Source organism: Verruconis gallopava, assembly GCF_000836295.1.
Source record: "Verruconis gallopava strain CBS 43764 unplaced genomic scaffold supercont1.1, whole genome shotgun sequence".
Classification (NCBI taxonomy): Eukaryota; Fungi; Ascomycota; class Dothideomycetes; order Venturiales; family Sympoventuriaceae; genus Verruconis; species Verruconis gallopava.
This window is the reverse complement of record NW_015622137.1, coordinates 163,877-176,759: the sequence shown is the minus strand read 5'-3', so window position 1 is coordinate 176,759 and position 12,883 is coordinate 163,877. Positions and strand designations below refer to the sequence as shown.

The following is a 12,883-nucleotide window of genomic DNA, read 5'->3' as shown; positions in this document are numbered from 1 at the left end:
ACGAGCTTGCTCGGGATCTTGGCATTGATTGTCCTAATATTGTTGACCTTGAACAAGGTCACGTCGGTAGTCTTGGGTTTCCATACGTGCTCACAGAGAGAGGACTTGAGCAACGATTAGACTTGTTATGTTTGGCGTTGAACCAGCAACAGCGAGTACAGATCCATCACAAATCGGCGGGATATGCAAGAAGATGGGTGTCACGGTCGTGTTCGTTCCAGCCAAAAATGGTGGCATGCAAGCCCCCCGCATGGCTATGTACGGTAATGACATAGTTGCAGGCTGCTGGACAGGTGACGGCGACAAAGCCGAAATCAAGGGATCCTTCGACGAGGCGGCAGGCGAAGACTTCTGCGGATGCCGCGTACCACCCGCACGCTTCCGCGCCAGAGAACTGGCGACGTGGGCGTGGCTTGGATGCGACGGTAGAACTGAGATCGGCAGCACGTGGGCAAGGTGGGCCGAATGGTTCGTGCGCAATTTGGAGAGACTTCAAAGACGTCATGCTAAAAGACGGTTCTCCGAGACGCGGGTCCAAGTTACTGAATACTGTGTGTTTTTCGCTAACTAGAGGTGCGATTGATCATTTGCGAAATGAAAGAACGACATGGGTCTTGACTGCACGGATTCGAGATCTACTATGAGCGTCACCTCTACTTTGAATTAGTCTCCACCTCATCACACGAGCTGATCGACAGCTCGTTCAGCGCTTAGCTACGCGTGAGACCTGAGAAAGCTCCAGGTTTCTGTATTTAGACTGCGCATGTTATCAAATCTTCCAAGCGGCCGCAGGCTAGATTAAACGTCACTCACGCACCACTCACGGTCTTGTGAGGCTACGTCCACTTATCAAAAGTTTGCATCACTCGAGTTTCGGCCAGAAACTCTTCAATGCTTAATCGCCCGTGTCGACTCCTTCACACATTCCATTGAATGGTATACACAATGGCTCGCATATCGTTCCTTTGGGCGGCATCTGCCCCGTATTGATATAGTTCCTGACGTGCGACCACATGCACTCCGACGGTGGCCAAAGTGCGCCGTGCCCGGCGCTGTTCTGCTCCAACAGCACGCTTCCGTTGAAGCGACTGCTCATCTTGACGGCGTTCTTTATCGAGGTGACCGGATCCAGCCTGTTGTTGACGAACAAAATCTGCACATCGCCGCCGAAGGGGCCGGGGTATCTCCATTTCGTACGCAACGACCGCGGCCAGGTCCAGCACGGAATCTTGTAGTCTGCCTGTAGACCTGCCGCGATCGACCCGAACCTCGCCGTCAGGTTGCTCACGTAGCCTTCGAACGCGGAGAGCGGCTCGCCGGATAAAAGGGGACCGTCGCTGCAATGCACGGCAGGTCCAACTTCTTCGCCTTGGTACTTTTGCTGGAGCATCTTGTCCGTGAAGGTGTCTTCCGTTGGCACGGGTCTATCCCAGAACGGAATGCCGGGGTTGACGTTGAGGAGCAGGTCGTTCAAGAAACGCGCGTATGGCTTGAAGAAGAAGAGCGGCTGATACGTGGCGGTCAGGAACCCCATCTCGACGACGGTTCGCGTGATGGGCATGGCTCGCCCAAGACCGGTCGCGTATTGTGGAAATTCGTCCAGAGAGTCGAGGAGGAGATTGAATCGCTCCTCGACGTCAGCCGCGCTTGCGTCCCCGTCCCGTCGAAAAGGACACTCGCCTTTCACGTCGAAGCACCGTTCGAAGAAATACTTGCGTATCTTATTATGATCATCGATCCCGGCTTCGTATCGAGACACCCAGTTATCGGGGTCCACGTTTGCATCAAGGACCATCCGACCGACATGTTGCGGAAACATGGAAGCAAATGTTTGGCCTAAAAAAGTGCCGTAGGAAGTTCCAAAGTACTGCAACTTTCCCGGATATGTCGAGATATCCCGCTGCAGTGGCTGTTGTGTGCTTGCCTCGTAGGGGATATCCTTTTTATCTCGTGCTTTTTCGAGCTCAAGAAGCCTCGTTATCTCCAGCATATCTCGAGCTACCGATGCCGTGGAGACGTACTGGCGGATATTGTCGCCATTAGGATATTTCCCGTTCTCAGTAGTGGCACAAAGCTCTCCTCGCGCCATCTCGGCCGCCCAGTTGTACTTAAGGGCATAGTTTCCAGAGTCCGTCCTGCCAACGGCTTCCTTCTGGTCATACCAAATCTCCGATTCAACGGCACTTTTGAAACAGTATGCGTTCGGTCTGCTGTTGAAGACTCCGCGCGGGTCGAAAGACAGTATTTCATAGTGCTTCGGCCCATCCAGTTGATACTGGAGTTTTTCGGCATTTTCCAGCACCCAGCACACACCTGAGCCTCCGGGTCCGCCGGGATTCGTTATGATCGTGCCTCCGTGGCTCGGGTCCTTGTACGGGACCTTCGCGGGAAGCCGGATTAAGGCAAGAGATATATTATTCGGATTCGATTCATTCTTCCAGTCCAGAGGCAAGATTAAGCGAGCACATTGGAACTTGTTCGAATCATAACATTCATGCCAGTCAAGAAATGGTGAGCCAACGATATCGTCCCATGGGAATTCCTTCGGAGCTCCAAGATTCGCGGCATTTCTTATGAATATAGGCTTGTTATCCGCGAGAGCCTGGACAGCAATATGTAAAATCGACAAACCAAGACTATACAGGCATTTGGTCATCGTTTCCCTTAAGAAGGAAGCATTCATACAACTTGCTGAACGGAAGGGAGGGGCTGGGTTGAAGTTTCAGTGAATTCTGTGCGCCAAGGACCGACAACGCTCGGTCGATCGGTGGGGCACCAACACCTTATCGACTGATACCAGCCTCAGTGCAAAGGCTATACATAGTTTGTTAAACAGCTTTAGCCATTTGCAGTTGAGCATGGATGAAGGCTGACTTTGGGTTAACATTGTTCGTGGAGAAGCTTCGGGATCTGATCTGATAAGATCCAGATAGTGATCACCTCATCAACATAAGCAGCTTGAAATGTGTAAATATCGAGCATTTTCACCCCAAATTTTGCTTCGCTCTGTACCATCGGTGCACGAGAACCATCAAGGAACCAGCCGCAATCTTGTTCACTAATGTTTGACTACGAGTACCGCTCGCTTGTGGACCGCCAGGATGACGATCACATCCGGCTGTTATCACTTGCCCCTAGCCGAGATTGGACTGACGCCATCCATGTCCGTTTAGTTGAGGCCAGGCTGTCCGACGACTTGGTATACGAGGCTCTCTCGTACTGTTGGGGAGATATCAGCAAAAGGCTGCTCATTTTTTGCGATGGAAAACCATTTCTGGTCTCCGAAAATCTGGAGACTGCACTCCGACATCTTCGTCTCGAAGAATCGGAACGAATTTTGTGGATTGACGCCATTTGCATAAACCAGGCCGACTATGAGGAGCGAAAGCATCAGGTTGGTATGATGCGAAGTATTTACAGTCGTGCAAAGAGGGTCCTGGTCTGGCTAGGAGAGGCCGGTGAAGACAGCGAGCTAGCCTTTGCTGCTTGCGAGCGAATAGCTAAAGCCAGAGTAGAGCTTCTTACCGACGAATTCGGTGATCTAATGAGCAATGATTTTTTGTGGCGTTCGGATAAAAGCCAGATCATTCAACGAAAAATGGAAGAGCTGAAGAGTCGAAAATTAAGCGCTGAAGCGCAGGCCGACGGTGCAAAGCATCAAGCTCAGCAAGGAACTACACATGCTTTAGAGAAAGACGATAACGACATTGATCTGCAAGTAGATTCCCCAAATCTGGTTGGAGCGGATAGTTCTAAACAGCAGCACGTCGATGTTTTCGGCATGGATGACGATGCCAATAGCAACGAAGAGGAAACAGGAGATGTATCTGATGCAACGAAGGAGGAGGTAATAGCAATTTTAAAGCTGATATCGAGACCTTGGTTCACTCGCTGTTGGGTTCTGCAAGAATTTGTGCTCGGTCGCGAGGTCCAGCTGTTATGCGGTACAAGTTCGATTGATTCGGACGTGTTCTACGTTGGCTTTACTTTGATTGTGCTTCTGGGAAACCGGGGGCTCGAAGGCAGGCCCGAACAGATTCTGCGCGGTGGGTTGGTGCTCATGCATCTATTACGGATGCAAGTCCAGCATCCCGAACAGGACACAGTGCCATTCGATATTCTTTGGCTGCTGCAGAGCGCCCGATCATTTGGTTCGACTGACCCGAGAGACAAAGTTTATTCCCTCTTGGGACTGATTCCAAAGGAGATGTCATCGCTGTCCAGAATAAAGCCTGATTACACCGTCAGCGTGGAGGAATGCTACAAGCAGACAGCTCTGGCAATCATCTCACACACTAACAACCTCGATGTTCTCTTGACTGATCGTCAGACTAAGTGTGAATTTCAGTTACCTTCTTGGGTTCCTGATTGGAGTCAACTAGACCGACCTGCTCCAATCGTCTTGCTTCAGACTGTAGAAAAGGCCACCGACGAAGCTTCAAAGCAACCTATGTTCTGCGCGTCTCTGGAAGTGAATTGGACGCCAGATGTTGACCGCGCCACGAATTCGTTGATACTTTCCGGCTACGTACTTGACCGATTGGTTTTACTTGAGGACGTGCTTACTGTCCCGGAAATGGATTTCGTAGACTTGAATCCCAACTTGTCGTCGGTGCAGGAATTGGCGAGCTTTAGTAAAAATCTCTTTTCTGGATTGGGTAATTACTTCGATATCCTTGTTAGGTGGGAGAAGTTGGCTCTTTCGAAGAATTATCCCACCCACCCTACGAACGATGATCCCGAGACTGTATACGCCATGACGATGTGCGCGGGAGACTTACCAGGCGGCCCTGAGCATGGATTGATCCGGTTCAGGAGGTGGAGAGAGACGCTTCGCGCTCCAAAGAAGCTCCAACATCTGAAATCTCTAGGCATAAAGGGGGGCTTCTACAAAACCCTCGCTGGCCTCAGCGGTATGGTTTCGGGTAGAAGAAACCTTAGCGATCGCGTGTTTGCGACCGCAACGGAAAAGACACTATATCGCCGTCTGGCAAGGACCGAAAAAGGGTACTTGGCCCTTGTGCCTCGCCAAAGTGCTGTGGGTGATCGAGTCGCGCTGTTCAAAGGAGGGAAGACCCCATTCTTGGTGAGACAAGCAAGATTTGGAATGGGGTGGGAATTGGTGGGGTCAATGTATATTCACGGACTGATGTATGGCGAGCAATGGAAGACTGAGCTGTGTCAAGATATGTTCATTGTGTGAGGACTATTGCAGCTGTTCAAGAAAGATTCTGCAATTTATCTCTAACATTCATAATTGATAATACTCAAGCTTATGCGCCTATGTTTAAGGGTAGCGAAGGGAAGGGGAAATGCCCTCCGCGAGTGACTTTCTCGTACATACGATCTTGAGCTATGCCCTTAGCCAGTCTTGTTCTCAAAAAGTCCTCGGTTAATTCTCCATGGATTTCTGCGGAATCCAAAGATTGTGCTGGGTGGTTTATTATACTTCCGCTTTCAGGGGTGTTTGCCATAGAAAAGCCGTCGAGGAAAGTATCAGTATCAATTTCGAACCACCCAAACATTTGTGTTTTGAATTCCCCCTCGTAGAACGAATCAGAGGTATCAAAAATATCTCCTAAGGTTTCAGGCAATACATCTCGTGTTCTGCTGTTCCCGTCGCATGCGAAATCATCTTCCCAATCTTTCGTGGTATTATCACTGGCGTTGCTCTTGTTTTGCTTCTGAAGAACGGCCGAAATTGCCCCATTCATTCGTAGACTGTACGACTGCAGCACCTCCTCAGCGACCTGCTGAACGATTGTACTAATGCGTTGCAGGGGATCCTCTCTGTTAAGAGGACCATCCCCATCCGGACCTGAACATTGTAAGATACTTTGCAATTTTTCAGGAAGCTCTTGGATGACGTAGTCCTTGAATTTTTCCAAGTGATCGAAATCAGATCTCGTGAGATCACAATCTGTTCGCAGTTGGCGTCAGTTGGACATTTTTTTTTTTTAAAAAAAAAAAAAAGAAAAGAAAAGAAAGAAATAAGAAAATAGAGGAAACAGCTTGTCGCTGACGATAAAGGACAACGTTCAGGGTTTTAAGACATGAACAGGCTGCATTTTCAAACTTACAAGGTGATGGGATCTGATCTGGATCGTCATGCGGGAAGAGAATCTTGAAAATTTCGATCCATTTTTCGGCCTCGGAGAGATGAGGCAATTTCTTTTTAGCCTTAAGCATCTTCTCTTGATTTTTATCGAATCCTTCAAGCTCTATCCCCACTGTTGGGAGGCAGGAAATTTCCTGTTTAGAGTGCACCTAGCCCCTTGTTAGGATGCCGGATTATTTTTGATTAAAAATGACAGTAATCGATTTCGAACTGCACGACGAGAAAATAAAACGTTCGATAAAGCTACGTGTATAAAACTTGCAAGAGGACCTACAGTTAGACTCGTTTCGGTATCGAAGATTGCGTTGCAGCGGCGACAATGAATTGGCAGAGCATGCTTTCGGTAGATATGCTCCCTGTTGAATGTGAGATCTGATCTTGGGGGCTTGGAAGTAACATACTTCACTCGATGTGCTGTGTCCCAGCCAGGACCTCTACAGGGTCGACAATTCTGGTAACGTTGCGGATTCCTTTTGTAAAAGGGGCATGCGAGCTTGAGTGTTGGGATTCGATCTCGAATTAAAGCCCTCGGAGCCTTCGATCTCTTGCGAGAATCGTCATCTTCGCCAGAATTTTCATCGTCATCATTTTCTTCTGAGTTAAACCCTGTTCCGGTCTTTGCTGTCTGTTTGTACTCGCTACGGCTTCGCTTCTGACCTCGACATGACTGGCTTTTGTGATATGAACGTGAAGGATTAGATGGCTCATCACCCTGTTCATTATGTGCAGAATTTATCTTAGCATTGTGAATATGGGCAAAGCCATGACAGGTTGATGTAATCTGTTTGAGAACGTCATTTAAATATTCTCTTAGCAACTGATTTACGAAGGAGGTATCGACGTCATCTTCAGATGACGAGTGGATACTGTAACTTGCGATGCTGCACGATGACATGGAAAGACCTAAATCCTGGACGCTGTCTTCTCTGGGACTTTGAATTCCGGAAATATTATACGATGGGTCTGCTGACAATGTTTCTCTTTCCCACCCAGACAGGCTGTCATCTGAACGGAAAACAGTAGCAAAGGCACCATCCATACTTGGCTGAGATTGAACCATCGATGCCGGATTTCTAGCCGAGATCTCTGCTGGACTCGGAACGACTTCAAAATCATCCGAGAGGGAGGTAAACGGTATGTTTCGCCTAGTTTGTGGTATTATTGCTTCTGGCCTGTTTGACGGCAATGCAACCGGTGGGACCTTGTCAACTGATAGTTCTGTAAGTTTTTCACCAAAGTCGACTGAGGTTTGGGGAACATTTCGTGTCCTTTGAACTCTGGGCCTTTTATATTGCTCATCTTCGCTTGAGAGGGAGGTCGAACTTGAGAATCCCATGGAAATGGACTCTGTTCTATCAGGTGGCTTCCAATATCCACCTTCTGCAGGATTTCCATGTCTCACCTATAAAAGCTTTAGTCGATGCTTGAAGTTTTCAAATCTTTACATAGATAGGCAGATATACAAGTAAACAACTTACGATGCGATGGCCAAATATTCTAAACACAGATTTAGCAGTAACAAGATGGACACGCCGCAATCGATGAAATGGTCTTAAAATGCCCCTATCGATCAAATCTTCCTTCTCCTCTGCAGTCGCAACAATTCTATACAGTGCGGGATACTTTCTGAGAAATTCAAATGTGTTTTTATAACCAAGTACCTTAGCGCACCTATAGGCCACAGCGTATAGCTCTCGCGTGTAGCGTAAATCGTCGACAGTTAGATTAGAACAATCTGCGTCCTCATGATTTCTGGATAAGATGGGGAAGACGGGGACTCTAAATTTCCACCCACCCAGCAGCGCACCGTCACTATTCACTCTGATCTCCTCTTTTTTGTTGCGCGTCAGTTTAACATACTCGTACCCATTCTCGCTGGATGTATTTTCGAGCTTTGGTGATGAAGTCGAGACGCTATGCTTGCCAAGCGGGTCCTGGAACATAGTAGTTGCTGGAGACCAGGGGCAATGCGCGGACGGCTCTGGCGAGCCAGAAGGCTTTTCAAAATAAGTATCCAGAACTGTGCTACGGCCGTTCAACCCTTCAAAAGAGAACAATTCATTGGGGATGTCAGGAGTATTGTGCCTCACTGGTGATTCTGATGAACGCCCAAGCACAGCGCGGCCTGGAAACGGCGAAAATGTCCAATAAGCTTTTGCAAAGTCTTTTAAGCTAGCCTTTCTTTGCTCCATCTCTGAATTAACGCTCCATAGCGTGGCACTTCCTTGGGTCTGCTGGAGGCGACCAGGTTGCTGGGGCTTAGCTTGAAAGTTGGTCTCGTCCATGACTTTGTACTAACAAGTGCTGCGTCGACATGCGCAATACTGCAAAAGGATGAGGATGATCAACCGGATCGAGTCATCCTGAAGCGCGCATGTGTATCGCGCATAGAGGGAAAGTGCTGTTAAGGAAAGATGTGGATACGAGCGAGCAGCTTCCTTGAATAAGGCTAGGGTGCCCCACGGTAGCAGTATATACCGTACCGTACCGTTCGGTACAGTATATGGTATGGTAAACGGGACGGTATCACCATGCCAGATACTATACTGAAAAAAACGGTAAATACCGTACTATACCAGAGGATAAACGGTATACTGTTTCTGGTAACTTATTCATACTTATACTTATATAAAATATATTTAAAAAGTGTTCAAATAATACTATAATCTGTAACTTTTACTACTATAAAAAATTACTAGAAACGGTATCAACGGTATGGTACAGTATTTTTAGTAGATTCCATACCGATACCGATACCGCGACGGTATATACCGATCGGTATTCGGTACAGTACGACATAGGTAAATACCGTACCGTACCGTACCGTGGGACACCCTAAAAATGCGCAGCTGCGCAACACCATCGGTGCCATCGTCAGTGGAGTTTATTACGCCCAGCCCGCCAATCAACGTTGGCTCCGCTCGTATTGGCGGGAGGCTGCCTGCGCGAAAAACTTTTGCTATGTCTCTCTATCACGGGGCTGCGACTGTCGTTGCCATAGTTCTACTGTGGTACGAGCTCGATCTTGACCTAGCCACTTCTTGGGGGACGCACGGAGAAAAGAAAAATATAGAATATGAAAAGGAAAGAAGAATAATCTGCACCGAGGGCGAGATCCTGGCAAAGACAGGAAACTTTCGAACCTACTTATGTGGTGGTCCCTGGGGAATCATACCTACGATCATCCTGCAATCCAGCGGCTGGTTAAGGCGGACTCATCAATTGACTTCACAGTTGACCGTTGGCATTCTGTGGAATGCGCGCCTGATCCTACACTTCGGTGCTTTTGCAATGCGCTGCTGAGCATTACCCAGAATGAACGTTTTCTGCCTGCATCGTGTAATCTTTTTGGGCGTAAAAAGTTGGATCCTTGCATCGTACTGCGAGGGACCCCTTCAGTATTGAATTCCTATAACGCGCGACTTAGCATTTCCTACAACCGGTTGTATGCTACTGATCCGTCTGAGTTATGGGCACAAATAATCTTTAGCGACATTGACAACGAATTGGCGGACAAAGCCTCCTCCTTGTTTGATTGATCGCTGAGGGGGCGGATTGCGCAATACATCCCTAATACCCAAACGACAGCGAGAAGAAATCATAGCGTAGAATTTCATGAGAAGATGGATGGTATAAATAGCGTGCATCTTCCACTGAAACGAAGCAAGACGAACGCAATTCAGTCTTAGAAAGAGCAACGAGAATCATAATCAGTCGTTCTTTTTCCTCGCCCACGGAGGACGTCGAGATTGTCTCAGAACCTACACGTGCATCTGCGAGGTTTAGCACGAGAAGATGCCACAAAGGTCTGTTCGCCCGTCACACGGCGTGTGTCAGCCGAACGTGTCTGACTTGACAGAAGCTCGTCAAAACGGCCCACGGAGATGCTGAGACGCTACCTTGCTGAGCTACCCAGTCTTCAAGAGCGGCTTCACGGCGGAGAGCAGCAAAAGCAGCAAACGCAGCAAAGCCACGTTCAAGAGCTGAAGCGGAACTTGGACGATATCTTGCGTGTGTTGGAGCTTGGAGATGCCAACAATTGGCAGTTCGAAGACGATGGAAACTCGAGGTTTGGGGCAGATGATCTTAAGCACTGAGTGCAAGGATTGTCAGCGACTGGCTTCGTTATACACACATCTAACCATTGGGTGGACATAAGTAGTTCACTGTCCGAACTTCGAGCAGTTGTCGAATCTCTTGCTCAAGATGTAGTCGCATTCGTGGAATATTCTCAATGGCATATGTTCGATCCCATTACTAGCGCTTTAAAAATCAATGATCAGTGTATATGTCTATTTCGTCGCCAAAGACATTTAGTATGGGGCCGTCTCCCTCTTCAGCCACGCCATGGTCAATTCGTCATTTTCGAAGTAGCCCTTCGTCTTTTCGAAAACCTCAGCGTGGTATTCATTCAGCCATTTCTTTTCTTCCGGAGTTAGCAGCGTCGGATCGATGAGTTTGCGGCACATGGGTGTCATGGTTACGTGCTCGAAGCCGAGGAAGGGCTTGTCGCCAAATTTGTGCTCCGTCTCAACCTCACGAACCATTATTATATCTGGTGTCTTCGGTTAGTGTCTTGCAAAGATAGAGAGGAGACGAGGCACGAGAGGTTGCGATCAGACATACTTTCGATGCGGATGCCAAAGCTTCCATCCTCGTAGTATCCGGGTTCGTTGGATATAACGTTCCCAACCGCCAGCGGCACTTCCGAATACTGCTTTCTTGTTCCAATTCCGATTGGTCCCTCGTGCACATTCAAAAAAGAGCCAACGCCATGTCCAGTGCCGTGTCTGTAATCCAGCCCCTGCATCCAAAGGTGCTGGCGCGCTAAGCTATCGAGAGCGAATCCCGTCACGCCTTTGGGGAAGCGGATCACGTCGAGCGCGATATGGCCTTTCAGCACAAGTGTGTAAGCTTTGCGTTCCATAGGTGTCGGCTCCCCAAAATGCAGAGTGCGTGTTGTGTCTGTCGTGCCATCCTTGTACTGCGCGCCTGAATCGCACAAGTAGATGGCCGAAGGATCTATGACGGAGCAGCTGCCTGGCTCTGGCTTGTAGTGGATGACGGCAGCGTTGGGGCCGGTGGACGAAATGGTGTCGAATGACAGGCCCATGAAGAGATCGTGCTTCCTGGTCTCGTCAATCCTGGTGAACATGAGAGCGTTGCAACAAAGGGTAATCTTACGATCGTATCTGCTCAAGCTTGTCTGCTGCAGCAACTTCATCCAGTGTAGCCTTCTTGTTGACGAGCTGGTCTTCGAGCCAGGCAAAGAATTCGGAGAGAGCGGCGCCGTCACGGATGTGACATTGGCGCATGCCTTCGAGCTCGGTCTGGTTCTTGACGGCCTTTGCATCGCCGACGGGGCTTCTTAGCTCGTCGACTTTGTCCTTGCCACCCAGTGCCTCACTTAGCGCCCAAGATGCCTTGGTCGAGATGAGGAACTTTCGCGGCTCCGTTTTTTCTTCGCCGGTTGCCTGCTTGCTGAGCTCGGCGCTGAGGGCGGTGATGTCACCGAAGATGGCATCGTACGGCCGGATCTTAACCTTACCTAGGTGCTTCCTCACGTCCTCATCTAGCTTGCTATCGTCCACGTACAGCGTTACGTCGTCTGGTGTAACCACTGCGTACGAGAAAAAGACAGGGTTGTAGGGAATATCGTTGCCCCTCAGGTTGAAAAGCCACGCGATTTCATCTAGCATAGAAATCACCATTCCGGCGCTCTTCTTCTTATCCAGCTCCTTGCGCAGGTCTTCAATCTTTTCCTCGAACTTCTTACCGGCGTACTTCTCTTCCAGCACGATAACCTTCTCGTTTGGTCGCGGGGGCTTGCTCTTTCCCCACACTGCATCGACGAGGTTCTCCGAAACGGGCTTGAGCGCTGCACCACCTTTCTTCTTGATCTTCTCTGCAAGCTTGCGCGACTCGGCTGCTCTAGAGTTAGCCGTGTGCGATGGGGGGAGCGAGAGAAGCTGGAATGCGGTTGGTGCGCCTTACCAGCTGTGATGACAGCGGGATCTACACCGACCGTCTTGCCACCTTCCGACTGATCGGCCGCCCTGCAGAGGTGTTAGACTTCTCAAGTGTGTCAACGAGGCGCTTTTCCCGCGTGCTCATTACCATTCTTGCCATGTGGGGACGTCTGTCAAGCCTTGCTTGAGAAGCTCCCAATTCGAGTCCAGCTGTTTCTCGGCCTGGTTGAAGTACCTGCCATCCGTAGCCAAGGCGGCCTTTTCGTGCGTTATCACGGCGGTGCCGGCGGAGCCTGAGAAACCGCAAATGAAGGCTGAGACTGTGAGCACGCGACCAGCTGCGGAATTTGGAGAATTGGGAGAAGCCTACTTCTGCGGGCGTCGGTGGGGGCAATGTACTCGGACTGATGGCTGTCTTCAGAGGGCACGACTACAAGACCGGTGTCAGCACGAGGACGCTGGAGCCCGAGACGGTAAACAGATGGATGGACGGACTGTAAACATCGACTTGATGTTGCTTCATCAGCTGCCGCAGGTTGGCAAGCCGCTCGGTGGTGTTGACGGTCTCCATGTCAAGCGAACGCAGTCGAGGGAACGAAACGGCGAATGGACGAACTGAAGAAGCAGGACATGAGCGCGCCGACACAGTGCTGCGTATAAAAAAGCTACGCAGCGAGCGCATGGGGGAATGTCGCAATGGGCAGCGTCATGCAGGGAGCTGTCCTGCGCCTGTAGTACGTTCAGCCAGCAGCTCGCGCCCGGCGCTCCCACACGCCCAATGGACCAACCCAAGTCC

General features: G+C 49.6%; 4 protein-coding genes across 8 annotated transcripts; 1 reads left to right on the top strand and 3 right to left on the bottom strand.

Annotated features, from left to right (window-relative positions):
- Positions 1-551: 551 nt before the first annotated feature.
- On the bottom strand, positions 552-2,775 carry PV09_00071 (uncharacterized protein). Its single transcript, XM_016352745.1, has one exon. It carries the CDS (start codon positions 2,681-2,683, stop codon positions 896-898), a length of 1,788 nt encoding a protein of 595 aa, XP_016219002.1. The 5' UTR covers positions 2,684-2,775; the 3' UTR covers positions 552-895.
- Positions 2,776-2,819: 44 nt separating this feature from the next.
- PV09_00070 (uncharacterized protein) lies at positions 2,820-5,203 on the top strand (the record flags this gene model as incomplete). Its single annotated transcript, XM_016352744.1, has 1 exon — positions 2,820-5,203. The coding sequence occupies exon 1, from the start codon at positions 3,062-3,064 to the stop codon at positions 5,201-5,203; it is 2,142 nt and encodes a 713-aa protein (XP_016219001.1). The 5' UTR covers positions 2,820-3,061.
- A 12-nt stretch (positions 5,204-5,215) lies between these two features.
- Positions 5,216-8,509, bottom strand: PV09_00069. 5 transcript variants are annotated; one of them, XM_016352742.1, is made up of 6 exons: positions 8,209-8,509; positions 7,597-8,115; positions 6,520-7,520; positions 6,393-6,474; positions 6,081-6,267; positions 5,216-5,920 (listed from the first exon to the last, which is right to left on the bottom strand). In XM_016352742.1, exons 1-6 carry the CDS (start codon positions 8,401-8,403, stop codon positions 5,274-5,276), a joined length of 2,631 nt encoding a protein of 876 aa, XP_016218999.1. In that variant the 5' UTR covers positions 8,404-8,509; the 3' UTR covers positions 5,216-5,273. The 5 variants fall into 5 exon arrangements, with proteins under 5 accessions (XP_016218999.1, XP_016218998.1, XP_016218996.1 ...); XM_016352741.1 differs by having other exon boundaries at positions 7,597-8,349; positions 8,418-8,509; XM_016352739.1 differs by having other exon boundaries at positions 7,582-8,509.
- Positions 8,510-9,884: 1,375 nt separating this feature from the next.
- Positions 9,885-12,828, bottom strand: PV09_00068 (uncharacterized protein). Its single transcript, XM_016352738.1, has 7 exons — positions 12,583-12,828; positions 12,458-12,517; positions 12,236-12,401; positions 12,113-12,174; positions 11,303-12,044; positions 10,745-11,247; positions 9,885-10,673 (listed from the first exon to the last, which is right to left on the bottom strand). The coding sequence occupies exons 1-7, from the start codon at positions 12,767-12,769 to the stop codon at positions 10,432-10,434; spliced, it is 1,962 nt and encodes a 653-aa protein (XP_016218995.1). The 5' UTR covers positions 12,770-12,828; the 3' UTR covers positions 9,885-10,431.
- Positions 12,829-12,883: the final 55 nt, after the last annotated feature.

Coding starts and splice junctions, on each gene's coding strand:
- PV09_00071 (XM_016352745.1), bottom strand. CDS start 2,683: ATGAATGCTTCCTTCTTAAGGGAAACGATGACCAAATGCCTGTATAGT.
- PV09_00069 (XM_016352739.1), bottom strand. CDS start 8,403: ATGGACGAGACCAACTTTCAAGCTAAGCCCCAGCAACCTGGTCGCCTC. Junction 7,521..7,581: donor GCATCGTAAGTTGTTTACTT/GTATATCTGCCT, acceptor AAGCTTTTATAG/GTGAGACATGGAAATCCTGC. Junction 6,475..6,519: donor GACACAGCACATCGAGTGAA/GTATGTTACTTC, acceptor CACATTCAACAG/GGAGCATATCTACCGAAAGC.
- PV09_00068 (XM_016352738.1), bottom strand. CDS start 12,769: ATGCGCTCGCTGCGTAGCTTTTTTATACGCAGCACTGTGTCGGCGCGC. Junction 12,518..12,582: donor ACATCAAGTCGATGTTTACA/GTCCGTCCATCC, acceptor CCGGTCTTGTAG/TCGTGCCCTCTGAAGACAGC. Junction 12,175..12,235: donor GTCCCCACATGGCAAGAATG/GTAATGAGCACG, acceptor ACACCTCTGCAG/GGCGGCCGATCAGTCGGAAG.